Source organism: Camellia sinensis, chromosome 8 (genome assembly GCF_055761805.1).
Source record: "Camellia sinensis isolate YWXY chromosome 8, ASM5576180v1, whole genome shotgun sequence".
NCBI classification, from domain to species: Eukaryota; Viridiplantae; Streptophyta; class Magnoliopsida; order Ericales; family Theaceae; genus Camellia; species Camellia sinensis.
The window spans coordinates 10,956,537-10,976,375 of NC_138968.1; the positions used below are offsets into that span (position 1 = coordinate 10,956,537).

Below are 19,839 nucleotides of genomic sequence, written 5' to 3' on the forward strand. Positions count from 1 at the left end.
ATTATAGATTTGAGTTATTGAGTAGTGTTTGTTAAATAAACTGTGAAATAGCTTTTTCAATTAATTTTTATTTTTTGTTTTACATTTCTCATAAATAATAATAATAATAATCTATAATCCATTTGAGTCTTTTTCTATTTTTAAAAAAATAAAAAATAAAAAAATTTAAGAGTATAAATATAAATTAACATGTCCACAGCAGAAACTGATAATCAGAAGTAAGGGGTGAGCAATTTCTCAGAATCAACTTTTTTGAGTTAAAATAAATTGTTAAAATCAGAAGCTGTTTGAAATAAGTTTAACCAAACAGTCCAAAATAACTTTTTCAAAGCTAAAAACCATAAGTTAACTCTGAAAAATTGAAACAAACACCAACAATGAGACGCCTTTAACTTTGCCTGACAGATTAGAATACCATGGTGCACAGAGTTAGCAAATAAATCACTCAGTAATAATGAGTTTCCCCTGAATGTTTAAACCGGACCTAGACAATGCAAACTAATGTGCGATGCTCTAATGACGAATGAGAGAGAGAGATGATGTAGTATAATTTAAAATTTTTAATTTGTTTATTATTTGTATGTACTTTGAAGGGTAATTTGGGGGAAAAAAAACATGGGAAGTAAATTATAATCCTAAATAATTTAATAAAACGTACTAAGAAATTGGGCAAACTTGATTTTTTGGGTACAAATAGAATTCTCCAAAGAACATTTAGATTGCAATGATAGACCATTGTCTAGAAAAGCCCCAGAAATCTGAATAAAAACAAGTCTCATTCTAAAATTTAAATATATATCAATAGAGCGACGATCCAATTGACCATCATTGCCATGGCATCTATCAAGACCAGCATGTGAACTTCCTCTGTTGAAAATCCCTTCATCTGGGAAAATAAATTCTTCAGACCGATGCTAGTGTTTGTTATTGGGTACTATTCTCCTTGAAGAAGCCAAAGATGAGGCGAAAAGAACTGCATTATCATTACACTTGCAAAGAAAATTCTTGTTGGATAAGGCTGATCTATGGCCTCTCCGGGAATGCTTTACGAGAGAACCAGATTAGTAGAGGGTCAATAGTGCCGCCACCAAGAAAGAACCAGTTGACATTTGAGTAGGGACTGAGGTCCCCAAAGATGCTGCAATGCCCAACTAGACCCCAAACAAATGCCGTCCACAGGGCGTGTCCACATATATAATTACTAATACAAGTGTGAAATGTTCCCAGAAGGAACCACCTGAAATGTGATCAGTTTAGCTTTCAGTACAAACATTGTTCTATTCTAGGTTCAAATCTTCATTTAGTTAGAAATGTTAAAGCTAGTTAAATGGCATAATAGGATTTCAAAAGAAAGAAAATTTTGTCTCAAAATGTTCCAAAATTGAGTTTGTTTACCTTCCCATTCCATTGATAGGCACTGGAGTTGCAGAAAAGAGCGGCAAATCTGACACCATATGTCCCGATATTCTCGTCAAGAGGAGAGTCGGAATCAACCATTTTCTACATATCGTTTACTGAACCACTCGACATGAAGAAATCATTGCAAAATTATTAAAAAGTTATTGGATTTGTAGATGTTGTACAATGGCAAACATTGGCTGTGGCAAACCATGAGGTAGCTAGTGAACTCCCAAGGTATGTGATCCAAATGCTCTCTACATTCAAATCTTAAGATGCCAATTGCAAGGCCTTGGAAGCCTCTGAGCCACTGACGAACGTTGAGGAAGAACTGGGTCCTCGTCGTGTCACCTTTGGTTCTGTGCTCATCCTCGTGACTTTGGTTCTGTGCTCGTCCCCATGTAAAGCCCTGCAACATATTGGTATGGTAATACATACAATAAATGCGATGCAATGACCCATTACCAGATATAACTACTTAACTGAATTAAAGTTCACACACACCGGTCAAGTCAGATAACAAAATAAATCCGAAAACAACAGCTGCCAAGGAAACTGGACAAGGAATAATTTTTCAAGACATGAACACCTAACGAGACCTGAACCAAATTACCCGACCACTGCATTTCTCCGGCGTGGAACCCTCTATTCCAAAAATTCATATACCTCTGTTACCGATATATTTCCAGCCACGCAATTGTGTCTCAAGATTTTTGACAAGAATTATAGGGACACAAGATCCCTGGTCCATTTGGAAAAGCCCTGTACACACCTAAATGTGAAGAAATTATCAATATTATGATCTTTTCAACATAATAGTAACATCATGGGTAACTATAATTATTCATGATAATGTGCTAGTTCGATTTATGCTTCTACAAAAGAAAGAGGCTATCATTAAATAACTTCTATATATGAACATGTCTTGGTCAGGCAAAAGGTAATTATATTATTATTTCAGAAAATTTCAAAATTTTGTCGAGTTCCATTGACTCAAAAATTGTTCGTTACTTGCCCACCATGATATGACTAGTTAGCCAATAAGATTATGAACAAGACAGAGAGAACATTCGAAACAAATCTGCTAGGATTATTGCATTCGAAGTATCATAGTAAGCTTTTTGAAATACTTTCATATTGTGTTTGGATCTTAAATTTGTGAAGTGATTTGTGGAGAAAAAATAACATAGAAGTAGGACTGCAAAACAAATCAAACTACTAGACCTTGACTTGTACTTAGCTCATTAAAAATTCATTTGAAATTAGCTTGTTATGTAAACTAGCCAAAAACTTAAATACATTTTAAAACTCGTTAAGTTTTCAAACAAGCTTGAAAAACCTACTATTCAACTCGATAAACTATATGCACAATAAAAAAACCAAACTACTCAAATTCGACTCGTTAAAAATTTATTTGAAATTGAATCATTATATAAACAAGTCAAACTTGAACATATTTTTAAATTCATTTAGGTTTTCAAACCATACTTGAACAACTTATTATTTAACTTGACTTGATTACGAAAGAAATTTCTTGAAAAAAAAAAAAAACTTCTATTTCATACATGTTTTTTTTTTTTTTTGGGTACAACTTCTATTTCATACACTATTTCCTCCTTTGTTTTTCTCCTCAAATTTCTTTTCAAATTCAAAATCAAATGAAATACACTCCAATCGCCAATGCTACTCCCCATTTTGTTTGGCAGATAAAGTTAGATGAAATTATGAGTATAATGGGATTGAATGTGGAAATTCTTAGTCTGGTAATATTAGGTAAGAGATGTAAAATAAATTGTATTTATTTGTGCACTAGAGTGGTATTATTAGTTATAGTTGTAACTAATTCTATAAAATTACGCAAAACGTCTTAAATTTGTTGATTTTATAAGAAGGGGGTTTATGGCTAGTCTTACCATTGGAGGGATTGCTAGCCCCATGGGATAGCTAATCCAACACTTTATTACCTCAAACAATGGAATAGCTAATCCCACGGACTACTAATCTAATCCCTAAACAAACAGATACATAAGATTACATTGGAGAGAGAATCCTGGGAGCTCACAAATTCCTTCGCCAACGAAAAAAACACCTACCAAATAGTTTGATTAATTACAAGTCACGAAACTTTAAAGCATTCTGTTCACAATCTTTAATGAGTTGGAGAGGGAAGCAACTGGTACCTACATTTCGTTGTCTAAATTTAACGAAATGTAGATGTTTTGTCTGTGCTGATAAGCAATATATATAACATATGAGACTCACAATCTCAGACTGACTGATATTATTCTCAATAGTAATTCTTGGCAATCTAAATTGTTTATTTTGTTTTTTAAAATTTTCCTTTACTGGACAAAACTATGGCGACGCCAAATTCATTATTTTAAATTACTTGAGAAATATTGCAAAACCAATTTTTTTAAATGACCAATATATATATTCAAACCAATTTGCCGTCTTACTCTTTCAAACAGAAAACAGAAAACGCAACACCCATATCGACAGTATCCCCTAAAAAGTTTTGATTGACAAATACAAAAGGCAACACAAGCACAACACCGTCCAGTCACCATTATGCTTTATTTCTTCTTCTTCATTTGTTTTTTTTTTTTTTTTTTTTCACAAGTAAAAACCACTAACGTTGTGTCATATTCTTTGTTTTCATAGGAGCAATGACAGAGGAAGCAACCCGCCTGTTGTAGCAGGGTGGCCTTGGGTGGCCTTTTTCTTTCACAACAGGAATTGAACGATTATCCCTACCCTCAGTAGTTTACGAGTTTATATCCATCCCACCCTCGACCAACTGCAACGGCATTTTCAAGATGGGTCAGGTATAGAGGATTGTAATGTGGATAATTTTAGCATCCTGAAATGAGACCAGGTTGCAGAGCAAACATTGAGGAAACCAAAAAATAAGTCCTCACAGCGGTCGTTTTCATCAGAAGAATGATGCCCTCATTGTGAAACTTTCCAATATTTGATTGCTATCATTCTTCAGATCAATGTAGACTTCTTCGAACATGCATGCCTCTGTAAAGCAGCCGCAACTGGATATATCCAATTCACTAATCAAGCTGCTTTTCTTCATTCATCAACAGCAAGGATCCACTAGTTAGCACATGCAAATCCGATTAAAAACTACCTGATCCATTATTCTGACGCTAATATGACTAGTTTAAACGATCGATTAAAACTAATATGGGACTAGTACACCCTTCAACGCTTTCGAGGTTAAAATAAGAACATGTGAATGTTACAGCCTAAGTGGTTCAGGTCATAGGCAAAGCTTTCCCACATCTTTAACAAAGCCAGTCACTGTTATTAGTTTCCTTCCATAATTTATGAGCATTAAACACAACACTACTTGAGATTAGGACCTCTTACCATCGTAACGCTGCTCCAACCAAGCTAAACCCCTTGAGGTGCATATGCATAATCATGATCTTCACTCCCCAAAAAGATCTCCTGGGGAACTTCATAAAAAAAGAGTATAATTTCCTGAGCCACAGAATTCCAGAACGATGTTCTTCATCCATCCACCTACTAAAAAGTCCTCACTTCCAACAGCAATTAACGGATTCGAATGCATCAGGACAGTTCGTTGTTTAATTCTCATGAAACCCATTACAACTGTTTGCTAAGAGAACAGTGACTATCTCCAATGTCAAAATAAATCTAGCAACAACCTTTTTCTCCTTTGTTTTGATAGATTGGAGATGAAAACAAGAGGGGAAAATACTTGAAAAATGTAAAATGTTTGAATTTTGCATAGCAAAAACAAACATATGAAAGTGGGGACCTTGACCACTAAACTCTATTTTTGTGGCTTAGAAAATCAAAATTAAATAAAGGACAAAAATGGACAAAGTTTTTTGTGTAGAACTATAAGTATATGAATAAAAATCTTTGGAAACAAGCAAGACAAATAAGAAGTAAAATGCTACAGTGCCTATCTCACAGCCACCATTGTTCATTACTAATTATAATATATATATTTATATATATCCAACTATGAAATCATGATCAAAGGACATAAAAAAGAGAAGCAATCTTTTGTTCTGAATCTAAATATAAAATATAACAGCACCATAGTCTACTGAAACAGTATTCAACAGAAATTAAAAAAAAAATAAAAAAAAATAAGACGCCTTATAACTTGAGCAACCGACCCTCAATTATTAAAATCCCACTCGGTACAAGCTTGTCCTAACGAATGCGCCAACTCAGGGAAATGCAAATTCTTGAAACTCCAACGCCGTTGATTAATCTCTCGCTATCACAAAACTCGCAGACTCAAGTGGGTCCTACACAAATGCGGGGTTTCACAATTTAGTGTGACTCGTCATTCCAAAATATACTTCCTTTAATAGAGCCTGATGGCCATTAATAGCAAAGGGTGGAACGCATGGGGGATAGTATTTGTCACCTGTAGAACCGCATAATTCAACGCTTGCCACGATGCCCGCCACCTGACCTTGCACCAGGGTAGCGAGCAAACTGCAGCTGTAAACTGACCGAGTCACGGTCATGCTCATCGAATTTATAACCTGCAAAATTGAGTTTGACTAATTCACGCCATGCAACTAACCACGCAATTGAACCACGATTATGGATATCATCATATAGGTGACAATTAGACGTACAATTATGACTTCAAACCAAATACAAAAACTCACTCGCATGAAACGTTCGTCATCACTTCCCAGTACCCTAAGGTCATGTTTGTTTGGACAAATTGGATTGTGTATCCTATCCCATGTTTGGATTGGCTCAGCATTTTGAAAAGGAATTTACAAAATCTTACCAATTTTGCAATTTAATTAGTCTAAACCTCTCATTAGTCCTCCATTTTGTATCCCACCCCTCTTGGGATCCAATAATCCCACATATGGGGGTTACTATGTCCGGATAGACTGTTAATCCAGACCTAAATTTTCTTAGCCAAACATCGGATTGGATTATACATTTTGTTGGATTATTAATCCAATCCCAAGTCCATATCCGCCCAAACAAACATGGAATAAGGTTGCAATTGCAGGTCCACCACTTATTATTTGGTTAGGCACAAGGATATGGCTGTACGAGCTGAAGGAAAAAAAAGACCATAGTGGTAGGTAAGTACAGCCAGGCTTTGTGTTGTCAGAGTTCAATGGATTAAAAGCACACAGTAAGGTGCAGTGTTGTTGGCAAGAAAAATAAGGAAAGGTGTCGCTACACATATGATTTATTAACAGCATTGTTGTTTTGTTAGACAAACAGCATGGCATGTCTAACAAGTGATCTGAGAAGCCACCTTCAGCAATCCAGGCCTACAGCGCGTGCATAGACAAGGCACTCATTATCCTAGCTCTTAGCATTGAGTTTTTCACATCAACTTGAAAGATTAGAGCCACCAATATTAGATTGAAGAGTTTTGAGAGTTCTTCATAATTTGGCTTATTTATTTGGCCAAATATCATGAGCTTTGGGACTTTCAACACGTGAAAATCTACTGTTCTTTATTCTTAACAGCACTGGCTGAAAAAATTGTATTGTCCCAGTAAAGTTATTTGCTTTCTATTTTAGTTCATTATATTTTTAAAACTGACTAGAAAATTTGATTATTTACCGATTTGATTTTAATCAAAGATTTGAAAGCTTTGTGAAAATTACAACATACATTTGCCCACAAAGAAATGAGGTAATGTTGCAGAAAACAAAAACAATAATCAAGGAGCCGGCTGATTTTCTTTTTCAGCTCAAATAAGTCATGCCTAAAAGGAACTTTGAGATCCCTAGGAGCTGATTAATATGGTTCTAGATTTTGCATGGATTTTTCTCTAGGTATTATGCGGTAAGGCCTTAGCACAGCATTAAACACAAAAATAGCTTCTCAGCAAGCAGGTGAAAGGTTGCGCACATCTAACTCTCCCCATACTTCAAATTAGGGGTGAAAGAAAAGCTGGTCACACCGATTGGACCGCCCGAAACTAACCGAACCAATTGAATTTGGTTAGTTTTTTATATCCCTCTCTGTATATATATTATAATTATCTCTCCCTTCAGCACTTTTCCACGAAACCCACATATTTTATACATAAGAATCTCACCTCCTAGTAAAAATAAACCCCTCGTCCCTCTCACTTCATCCATTCATTTCAATCATATTCTCCAATGAAAACAAAACCCTCTCTCTCTGTTCATCCATTACACCTCTCAATTCTCTCGCTTTTCTTTCATCATCTGTCCACTTTAATTCTCTTCTCTCTTTCCTCTCTACTCTTTCTTCTCAATTCTATCCACCCGTTATTCTTTTCCCCTCATTTTCTTCGTCACTTTCCCTCTCTGCTCTTTCTTCTCATTTTTTCTTCTCTATTTGCTATTATTTCTTTCCCCAGTTTCACAACTCCCTCCCCTCTCTCCACTACCTTCTCTTTTCACTCTATACCCCTTATGCAACAGACCATCACAATCCAATGAGTGTATAACTTGAAGCATATGTTTTGAAGCCTGAGTTGTTGATTCCACAGTGGTTGACCGGATTGTGGGGAATCCGTGGCTTTTGGTGACACCAAGCATGAAGAAACGAGCGAAAGAGATAACCCCACCAACATTCATTGAGTTACTGGTTTCTATAGTAAGATCCAACACAAGATCTATCACCTCAATGATTCTGGACTCGGAAAATTTTTCATCAACTACTTGGATTTTTCTTTTGGAGATTTGGAAAGGTAAGTTGTACATCTCATTTTCATATTTCGATTGGTGGTTGGTTTTTCTCTATTTATATATGTGTATGTATATACGTATTGTGTGTTTGTATGTAGTTGTGGCTGGAAAATGAATTCTCGCTCTCTTATTCTAAATTTTTCAACTGATGAAACTGAACAAACTAAACCACTATGAGGCAAGGACATTTCAAAACAAGTGTCGTATCTATGTCAGACACGCAAACACTGGGGTCATGCAGACAAGGCGGGTACACGTATGCAACACACTACATTGCACGTCCCCTTATTTAATTAATCTATTTTTAAATCATCGTGTCCCATGTCTGTGCCTACATCCGCATCCGTGTCCATGCTACTTAGTAGAACCATATTGGTATACATCAGTTCAGCTCGACTATCATTGGTATAGTCAGCGTCAGTGCTTGTTTTAAAAAAAATTGATAGATCTGGTTCGGCATGAATGTTTCCCTATACCACCACCAGAACAATCTGGGTCAGCAAGAATGTTTCACATTAGACTAGACCGAATCACACAACTTTCACCCCTACTCCACAATGGCAGGAGCCTTGTGCAATATGCTGCCCTTTCCTCTTCTCTTTTTCTTTTTTTTCTCTAGGTATTATGTATGCCATACATTGCATACTGGGATGTATAAAATCCAGCTATGAAGCATAGAGACAGGACATGGATACGACACAATAAGACACAGACATGTCAACACAACAAATTTCAAAAAAGTTGGGCATAGACACAGTTCAAATATGGCACAAATTTTAAATTATCTAAAAAAAATATCGCATAGTTATATATGTCCATAATATATGCAAAATTAAATAATTACTTTATACAAGTAAATTTTGTTTCTCTTACATGAATTTCTAGACTATTGAACCAAAGTAGTTTCCCTTTTTCATTTAATTTTATGTGAAACTTCTATAAGATTATTCTTAATAATTATACATTTTTTAAGGGTACAAGATATTCAAATCAAATTCTCAAACTTAAAAAGTCATATGTTAGCAAATTTCCAGTAATTGTTGTTCTCATTTATTTTTTAATGATAGATATGGTCAAGAACACGTCACAAAATGAGTTACAGACGTGTCTAAAATTAAAATTTTAATTTTAATTATGGACATGGAAAAAAGAGTTCCAGACACATGTTCAAGAGTATTTGAGTGTTGGTGTCTGACATAGACACATCACATTCTTAGAAGTGTAAGTGCTTCTTATATTTTCAAGCCACCATGGTTTAATTTCAACAATTATCTATATGCATATAAAAATAAATAAACACATCACCACCACAGTTCAACAAAAGACGGTCATTCCCTATTCAGATCATCATAAAGAACATATGAGATCTCACTGTAAGCAAGAACTAAACCACAAAAACGTAGCATGGGATGCATCAAATGTAGCAAAAGAAGAGACAGACTAAAGAGTTCAAAATTTGCAAGAGGAAGTGGCACTACAGCAGATATTGCCAGAACTACTTATATGTTAAAAGAATGTGCAAGTAAAGCTCACCTTGCAAAGCATCCATAGCAGTGGCAGCATGGGCTGGACTGGCAAAATCAACAAAACAAAGTACCAAAGGATCATCCCCAGACTGCAAGAACCACAGTAAGAGAATTTATTGATGAGATACTAATTATTGATCAGCACAAAAGTTTTAAAAAAAATAATTATGAAAAAGATTAAAAAGGAAAACTTACACGTCTTGGTTCCTTGGTCACCAGTCTCACTTCTTTGTATCCTACGAAAGGGCGAAAGATATCTACAACCCAAGTTAAGGAACAAAGCTACAAGCTAAAAATGTTAAGCAAAACAATAAAAGAAGAAAATTAGTATATTATGAAAGGATACGAGAAACCTCCCTACGTGTACAGTTTGCAGGCAAGCCCTCCACAAACAAAGTACTGCTAGCATCAGGAGGAAGTGGCCTACCACCTCCCAATCCAATGGAATGGCTTTTTGTGGTCACCACTGGGTCTGATCCCCCAATTCCAATCATTCGTGGGTCATCAATAGGATGCCCACTTAGTCCACCAGTCAAAGGTCTAGCAGAACCTCCCCCACCATACAATGAAATTTGCTGGTATATTACACCTAGTATTAGATCTGCATATACAACTACATAAAAAGGCACAATATTGGCACCTAGTTTAAAATATGAATAAATAACATATACCGCACTGCGCATGTAACGGTCATAGGATGCTCCAACGGAGTCAGAATCTCCAATAAAACGGTGTGCCACTCTTTCATCAAGACCAAAATAGCTAGGCAAATCACGACCGCCGGAAACATCTACAATGTTAAGCAACAAAATTTCAGCAATTATATGGGAAGGAGGGTGGTGCCCTAAGCAGCACAGACACGGGCATACGACACGACATTGACACGACATGGACACGCTGATACGTTAATTTTGAAAAAATGCAGGACATGATATGTTTAGGACACGTTAAAATTTTATATATTTATAAATTTATTATATTTCATATATGAATAATTTATTCAAAAATAATAAATAAAAAAAAGTAATATTACACTAAATTTAATTAAAAAGTTGCATATTTTTCATAATTGAAACGTCAATATATCATTCACATAAGAATTATATTCTAACGAATGCAAAAAAAATTACATAACATTATAATACACATGACGTATTCATCTTATAAATATTTCAAAACATATTTAAAGTGCATAAGTCAAAACATTGTGATTATGAAGTGATTCATCACATGGGGCATGTTTGGAGGGTTCAAGAAGTGTCGCCGAAGTATCTACGAAGTGTCGTTAAAGTGACCAATAATATAAATATGAATTTTTTAATTAAGATACGTTGAAGAAGTATTGGACACGCTTTTAGAAGTAGTGTTGGACGCGCTGTTAGAAGTGTCCGAAGAGTGTCGACGTCCAACACAAGTGTCGAACACGACATGCTCCCTCCGTAAAAGTGACCGTGCTTCTTACGTGGTGCTTGTAGTTGTGATTGGGGGAGGGGGTGTTTGAAGAAAGAAATAGAAAAAAAGAAAAGAGCAACAAAATAGATAAATCAAAATCCTACAAAGCAGAGGATCACCATTAGAAACTGGGCAGCATTGCTAAATACTTTTCCTAATTGCACTACTTTTTAAAAAACAAATAAACATGTAAATTTTCACAATTATAGAGTACCCAAATATAACTCATAGATCTCACAAACGGCCAAGTACTAATAGCCAGGAACCACCATTCACTCCTAATCGAGATGCTGAAATTGCTATTAAAAAAAAGGGCAAATTACAAACACTCCCCTCGAGATTTAGTAAAAATACAGATCCCCCTGAGGTTTGAGAAATTACAAATTGCCCCCTGAAGGTCAAATTTTCATAATAAATTAGGAAAAATTAGGAGAGAAACTGTATGAAAATAAAAATCTCAGGGGGCAATTTGTTATGAAAATATAAACCTCAGGGGGCGGGATGTAATTTCTTAAACCTCAGGAGAAAATCTGTATTTTCACCAAATCTCGAGGAGGGTGTTTGTAATTTGCCCTAAAAAAAACAAAAAACAAAAAAAAGATGAATAAAGAGGGAAAAATTCACCTTACCCCTCCCTTGTGGTATGACCCCAAAAAGCACTTTGAGAGTGCTACAGTTTCAATTTTCATCCAAACTAACAAAATATGTGGTTCACGGGCCAGATTTGAGAGTGGGTAAGAAAAAAATGCTACAGTTTTTAACCTAAAGTGCTACAGCTTCATTTTTCATCCAAACTAACAAAATATGTGGTTCACGGGCCAGATTTGAGAGTGGGTAAGAAAAAAATTTAGTTAAATTGAAAGTTTTTAAAGTGAAAAGGACCCTTAAAAAAAAAAAAAAAAACCTTATCTTCACCTCTAACTTTAAAAATCATAAACCTAAACTATTCACCCCTCCCGCCACCACATCCCCCATCTCCCCCACAACTGCCAAGTATCAATAGCCAGGAACTACCATGTCACTTCTAATCGAGATGCTGAAATTGCTTTAAACAATAAAAAAATAAAAATAAAAAAGATGAATAAAGAGGGAAAAACACTTTACCCTTGTGGTATGACCCCAAAGCACTTTGCCTTCTCGTGTTTCAAAAATGGTTTTAACCCAATGTGCTACAGTCAAGATTTTAAAAAGCGACCGCAACCATTTCATAACGGTTGTGATGGTTACCATCACTCGTTACGGCCGCTATACTGGTGTGACGGAAATTCACATGTGTAACGGCCGTTTCGGTGTTACATAACGGTCGTAGCGGTAATATAACGACTGTAACGGTCCGCTACACCATTTTATAATATTCTGAATAACTTTCTTTCCTAAAAAAATAAAAAATAAAAGTTTACAAAATAAGAATAAATACTCAAGTGATCCAAACCCAAAGAAAAAAACTTATATAAATTTATTTTCTTTATAATTTTTTTTAATTTTTATTTCATTATATTAGCATGTAAAATAAAAAATATATAAACAATGGTTGCATTTATTTTTATAATCATTTTATTTAATCTTTAATTATAAATATTTTTTATTTTTTTACTATAATGTGTTGTCTAAAAAATGTCTTCAAAAAACTCAAAAATATTTTTTGTTTATGGCACAATTTTTATTTTTATAATCATTTCATTTAATACTCAATTAAAAATAATTTTATTTAATTACCTGTAAAATGTTGTCTAAAAAAATGCCTCAAAATTTTTTTTTATTTATGGCATAATTTTTATTTTTATAATCATTTCATTTAAAAATTGTGAATATTTTTTATTTAATTAGTTTAGGTATTGGTCAAAAATAATTTGTAAAAGTTTAAAATCAATTGTCTTTAAAGTCATTAACTATTGAAATAAAATGTAGAAAGCTTCATTTATAGTAATTTAAAAATATGAAATATAATGAATCATACTTAAAAATTAACAAAAATTGATCAAAATCTATTTTAAGCACTAATAAATGTGATTTTAGAAAGAAAAAAAAATATGTATATCTGTAAGTTTTCTTTAAATTGTGCGAAAAAGTTTTTAAAAAAAATCACGATTTCGGTTACCGCAACTATTACACTACGGCTTTTTTACCCCGCAACCGCAATCACGCCACCGCAACCACGTTTCGAAACCTTGGCTACAGTTAAATTTTTCATCCAACCTAACAAAATATATGATTCACACGCCAGATTTGGGAGTGGAAAAGGAAAAAGTTTAGTCAAAATCAAAGTGAAAAGTGAAAAGGACAAAAAAAAAAAAAAAAAACTTACCTTTATCTTCTACCTTAAAAACCCTAAACCTAAACTTTTCACCCACCCCAACACCACACCCAACTTCTCCTACAACCCCCTCTCTCAGTCCCCCCTCCATATCCCCTACAACCCCCTCCATCCCTTCCAACCTCCCCTACCACCTTTGACCTCCTTCCTCGTTCCTTCACCTCCCTCCTCCCTGATCCAATGACGCTTTCAAAGTTCAAGGAGTTTCAAACTGCAAGTTCTTGTGATTGGAGGGACTGATAAGCTTCCGGCATCAATGTTCACCAAGGAAACGAAAAAGAAGAAGAATAAGGCACTTGAGATGAAGTTAAGCTTGTATAGAAGTACGGTTATGGGAAGTTGGGGAAGAAGTTGAGCTATAGTCTAGATGTATAATTATGTAATCAATATGTACAGATCTATAATTCATTTTGAGATCTATATCTATATCTGTAGATCTGTAATTCATTGAATGGAAATGGTGATTAACATTGCGTATATATATATATTTGTACGTATATATGAAAATATATAAATGTATAATTGGAAATGTAATTAAATTAAGGGCTTGTTTGGCATCGACTGTATAAGTCAAAAAGCCAAAAAGTTACTCCAAAATCCAAAAAGCTATCACTATTCATAAAAAAAAAAAATTTAAAAAATCAATTTTTTTCAACAATAGTACACACGGAATTGATGACCCGTGCAGCTGCTGTGTGGCAGTGGGGAAAACAAGAAATGATTGGGTGTGCTTTTTACACACACCGTTGTTCGTTTCATGGGGGCTATCACGGGTCCCATTTTGACAATCTGAACCGTTCAATGTGTAGAAATCGTCAGGTACTATATATTTGCAAAAAATCACATTGATCAGATATCGATAACTATATGATCAAGTCAGTTATGTACAACTAATGGATGGTGTTATAATTTATGATTGAAAAATAAATAAATCTGATCAGATAGCTATCGATATCCGATTAACGTGATTTTTTATAGGTACATAGTGTTCGACGCATTACACACATTGAACGGTTCAGATTATTAAAATGGGACCCGTTATGACCCCCACGGGCCAAACAAAACCGTCTAGTACAATGCCCAAAAATTAGCCAATAATTTCCTACTCCAATTCACACACGCAGGTTGTACGGCTGGGCCCACTTCTCTCTAATCTTCTCTTACACACTTTTTTTATACAATTTTTTAATACACATTTTTCCATAAAAAGTCAAAAAGTTAACCCAAACCTCCATATTTTTTTCTCAACTTTTTTAGTCCAAAAAGACAAAAAGTGCACTTTTTTAGGACACCCCAAACCAGCCCTAAAGATTGTGTTAGAAAGTTCGAAATTTATGTAAAGAACTATTAATTATTCCTAGATCTATATATATATTCACAGATTTGTAATCCATGAAATGAAAATGGTGATTAACAGTGTTTATATATGTATATGTATGTGTATATATAAATGTACAATTGGAAATGTAATTACGTTTGAGATTATGTTTGAAAGTTAGAAATTTATGTGAAGAGCTATAATTTATTCCCATATATATATTCTGAATATGTAATTAATCCATAGAATGAAAATTGTGATTATCAAGTGTGTGTACAATTGGAAATGTAATTAATTCCAGTTGCACAAAGTGGGGACGGAAAAGCGAGGAAATATAGAAGTTTTTACGGTTTGAAGCACCTATGAGAGCGTGTATATAATTTATAGATTTAATAGAAAAATATAATCTAACAATTTTTTTATGAATGGGTTATAAGGTGAGTGTGCAAAGTTAGGCATAGGCGAGTTGAGGTATTCACAATTTGTGAGATGAGTATTCAAATTTATAATACAGAAGATAGGCACACACCCAAAGAGAGAGTGATATGGTTGTATTGACTCTACGGGTGTGTATTTGGTAGTGTAAATGGGTGTGATTGTAGCAAAGCTGAATTTATAAATTTATGAGCGTTCAAAATACTCTCTATGGATGTGTGTTTGGAAGTGTAAGTAAATATGATTGTAGTAAAGTTGAATTTATAAATGTGGGTGTTCAAATTATGAAAAATTGGCTGATTAATATATATTACTATATATATACAAAGAAAAGAAAAGAAGAAAAGAAAAAGAAAAAAAAAACTAAGGTTATTCAATTACTGTTGGTTATGAGTGCCGCCACCTCTGGCCCCAATAAATCAGGACAAAGGACCATTACCACTATTGAAGAAAAAAGACTTTGAAAGCATATAAGTAAAGTTCAATAAATTCATTGGCGCATAAAGGTGAGAGAGATAAAAACAGCGACGTGCATGGGTTCGGAACAAGTCATATATCTTGTTTAGCAACGGAATCAATGCATCATTTGACAAAACGATACTCTCAAATGATGAGCTCAATCACTCTAAACTCACTCTTATATTTTGCAGGCAGATCTAGGACAACAAACTTCGAGACAGCTAAGCAAACCTACCAACCCAAAAAATCCTAAGAGTACTGACTCCAGAAGATTTGATCATTAAAAATAACCAACCTACCCTAACAAATTTAAACCAGATATGCATGTGTGTATCTGTATATATGGAGATAGGCATCAATCCAACAACATCTGAATCAAAATCTGAATATTTATGCTGAATTGGATATAAATAAATCGAAAGCTCACTGCTCATCTCCGCTAGGTCAAACAGTTGAATGAAATCACAGTCTTAAGTCTAACTATTTACTTTCGTAATTCGTAACCACAAACAACGAGAAATCAAAGATCGGAGAAACTTAACTCATTTACATTTTTTTCTGGGCAAACAAACGGAGAATTCATCACATATCTCGTGAAGCCGAAACCCTAGCTCCTCCGCAAACACACACACACACATAGATAGATAGAGAGAGAGATGGAGATTAAAAAAAAAATCAAAACATCTATCTCGTGAAGCCGAAACCCTAGCTCCTCCGCCAACACAAACACACACACACACATAGATAGATAGATAGATAGATAGACATATATATATATATATATATATAGAGAGAGAGAGAGAGAGAGAGAAAGATAATACCGAAATCGGAGCGAGGGCGTTTCGAGAAGAGAGAAGGAAGAGTTGGCCTCCTGTCGTCTAACCTCCGGTAAGAATCCGCCATTTCCGAGAGAGAGAGAGAGAGAGTATGAACAGGTGGAGACAAGCTGGTTGCGATTCTTTGAGGGGGAAAGTAGCTCTTTCGCGAAGCAATCAAAAGCAAAAGCAGACGAAGGAGTGAAAGAGGTCGATCGGTGGTTTATAAGCATCATCATTGGGCCGGGCCGTAAAGTAGAACCCATGCCCTCTCCTGGACTAGGCCGAGTATGATCCTTTACTAGAAAAGGAAGACTAAACGAAGTCACTTGGTATGTTGTTTGGTAACTAGTTTGTTTACGTAATTTTCTTTTTTTTAGTATTTATAAAAATTTTAAAAACTAGTATACAAACTTGTCTGGTACATTTTGTTAGTTTATAAATAGTTAGTTTCAGTTATAAATAAGGCTGAAAAGCATAAACACAAAAATGATGTTCCTACTTTTTTAAAATATTTTTTTTTTTGGGCATTGAACTGTTCACTTACTGTTGTTGGAGAATCCAATTGGTATTATATGATGGCATGGAATTTGTGTCCCAAAATGAGTAGAAGCTTCACAACTATATAATTGTAGTTTGTATTTATGTATAATATTATTATTAGTAATAACATATTGTGGATGCAATATATTTTTATGTTTCGCTTCATTATTGGTACTTCTTTTAATTAAAAGTTTAATTATTGTAATGGAAAACATAACCTAATTATGTATGTTTAACTTTTAAATGATCTATGGTTGGTATTGTACTAATACTAGGGATAACCCGTGCCTGAAGGCACGGTCAATAGTTTTTTTGGTACCACACGGGTTACGGAATTCAATTGTAATAAATCAATTTAAAATGATATATCACTCTAATTTAATACTTCACAAATAAGAAGTTGAAATTGTTTCTACATAGTAAACTGGCAAAAACATTCATAAATTTCAAATAACAAACTTCAAAATTACAGTCCAAATAATAAATTTTATATTACAGTGTAGCATAAGCAAATAATAGAATCTAAAAATATTTGCTAAAATTCAAGTCCAAACAACAAATTTTAGAATTCAATCCACGCTAAAATGACACATGTACAGCAAACCTTCAATAAAAGGATGTTACTGAATTAGTATCATAACTGATAACCTTTTCAGTTTATCAAATTTCAATACCTTCAAGAAAATGTGAACAAATATTTTGGTACAAAAGAGTAATCATTCTAACTAAAAATAATAATAATTAACCATCCGGTTTAGAATGAGCGCCAACTAACTACACACATAAAGAGAAGCAACAACCCAACGTTTCCAATACGGATCAGCCACCTACAACAAAATCACTCGCTTAAATTCACTTTAAAAAACCAATAGCTATGAGAAATCACATTAAAATACATATGAGAAATCAACAAAATGATTCTTTAAAAGCAACTCTAATTTGACAACAAAATGAACTCATTGCAGTAATAAAAATAATTTGAAGAATAATAACAAATGCATGAATAGCTTAATATAATATTATTGAATCAGATTATTTTACGGTTTCAATTTGAACAATACCAAAACAACTCAACAAACCCATGTTTATGAGTTATCTATATAATAAGAGAGAAAGCTTTTTGAAAATGTATAAAAATGTATGTGAGATACATTTTGATCCAATGGTTGAGATGAATCTTAGATATATATCAATGATTCAGATCAATCCTCTCAAATATTAGTTCCCGCCAAAAAACTCTTCTCTCTCCCATGTCTTTGAAAGGTTGCCGACCTATCCCCCCTCTGTCTCTCTCTCTCCCTCTCTCCTCATCCTTGATTTTAAACTCTGTTCATCATACTGTCACACAAACCTTCTCCATCTCTCTGTCCAGCTCTCTGGTTTCGGTTCTGGACTGGAAAGTTTTGGTTGTGTAACCTCCAACAAATGGGTTTCTAACTCTGTTTCTATCTCCAACAAAGTTTTGATTTCTCTTGAATATATTATTTCTCTTGAATATGAAATGAGTTTTGATTTCTAATATATTATTTCTTTTGATTTCTATCTCCAGCAAATGGGTTTTGATCTCTTGAATATTATTTCTCTCTGTGTAACCTCCAGCAAAGGTTTTTGTGGATTGCCCATTGGGTTTAACCTCCAGCATTTGAAATGTTTTTGTGGATTCAAACATTGGGTTTAATTTGAAATGTTTAATCATATATAATTAATTTCAAACATTGGGTTTTTATGGAGATTTTTGTGTAACAAAGTACTGTGTGTTGCAACAAATTAATTAGTTTTGGTTTAACCCAATGTTTAATTATATATGATTCCAATGTTTGAAATGTTTAACCTCCAGCAAATTATATATAAATCAAAACCATGTCGTCTTTTGTTGCTTTGTAATTGATTTTTGTAAATTGAGTCATCTTTTGTTGCTTTGTAATTAATTTTTGTGGATTTGATGGGTAGTTTGATCCTGTTTTCAATTTTTTGTACTCTTTCATGTGTGAATCTTGAGCAGCATTAAATTTTGCTTATTTCTTGAAGGTTGCCCAATTGCTTGGTTTGCATGAAGCATCTGTTCTGCCTAAAAAAAGCAATTCAGGTGTGTATTTTTATTTTGCTAATTATGATATATATAATTTGCTTATTTGTATATGTGTATGGCCCTGTTTGGTAGAGCTGTGGGAAAGTGCTTATAGCTTATGCCTCAACAGCTTATAGCTTATAACTTTCAGCTTAAGCTGATTTCCAGCTTATTCTTAAAGCATCTCCTGCCCCACTCAAAGAATAAGCTGATTTCTGACTTCCAAAAAGTTATAAGCTATAAGGTATAAGCTAAACTAAACACATCAAAATAGCTTAAATTAAGCTGAAAGCTGAAATAAGTTGTAATTAAGCTCTGCCAAACAGGCACTATATATGATTCCAATATGTATGTTTAATTTGAAATGGTTAATTTGAAATGTTTGCAGACACCCTCTGTAATCTGATGTTTGAAACATTGGGAAAACATTTCAAACATTTCAAACATTACCAGAACTTCAGATCTTGAGTCTAAGATCCAACGGGATATCAGGTCCTTTCCCTCTGATTTTTCCAAACTTGGAAACTTGACTGGCCTCTATCTTCAATTCAATAATTTCTTTGGCCCTTTGCCTTCGGAATTCTCGGCTTGGAAAAGTCTCTCAATCATCAATTTATCCAACAATGGTTTCACTGGTAGTATCCCTTCTTCAATTGCAAATTTAACTCACCTCAGACCAACTCGCTTTCTGGTGAACTCCCCGACTTGAATCTCCCTAGCCTGCAAGTGGTCGATCCATCCAACAATAATCTCACCGGTACTGTACCTCGATCTCTTCAAAGATTTCCAAGTTGGGCATTCTTAGG

The 19,839-nt window shown here is 34.2% G+C and overlaps 1 protein-coding gene across 10 annotated transcripts; it reads right to left on the bottom strand.

Moving 5' to 3' along the window:
• Positions 1 to 623: 623 nt before the first annotated feature.
• LOC114299064 (RNA-binding protein 2) lies at positions 624 to 16,777 on the bottom strand. Of its 10 annotated transcripts, none has more exons than XM_082882039.1 (10): positions 16,429 to 16,777; positions 10,301 to 10,419; positions 9,976 to 10,204; positions 9,825 to 9,886; positions 9,637 to 9,718; positions 5,822 to 5,942; positions 4,780 to 5,699; positions 2,012 to 2,170; positions 1,396 to 1,807; positions 624 to 1,237 (listed from the first exon to the last, which is right to left on the bottom strand). In XM_082882039.1, exons 1-6 carry the CDS (start codon positions 16,508 to 16,510, stop codon positions 5,839 to 5,841), a joined length of 678 nt encoding a protein of 225 aa, XP_082738165.1. In that variant the 5' UTR covers positions 16,511 to 16,777; the 3' UTR covers positions 624 to 1,237; positions 1,396 to 1,807; positions 2,012 to 2,170; positions 4,780 to 5,699; positions 5,822 to 5,838. The 10 variants fall into 10 exon arrangements, with proteins under 10 accessions (XP_082738165.1, XP_082738164.1, XP_082738163.1 ...); XM_082882038.1 differs by having other exon boundaries at positions 1,998 to 2,170; XM_082882037.1 differs by having other exon boundaries at positions 1,903 to 2,170.
• Between the last annotated feature and the right edge of the window lie 3,062 nt (positions 16,778 to 19,839).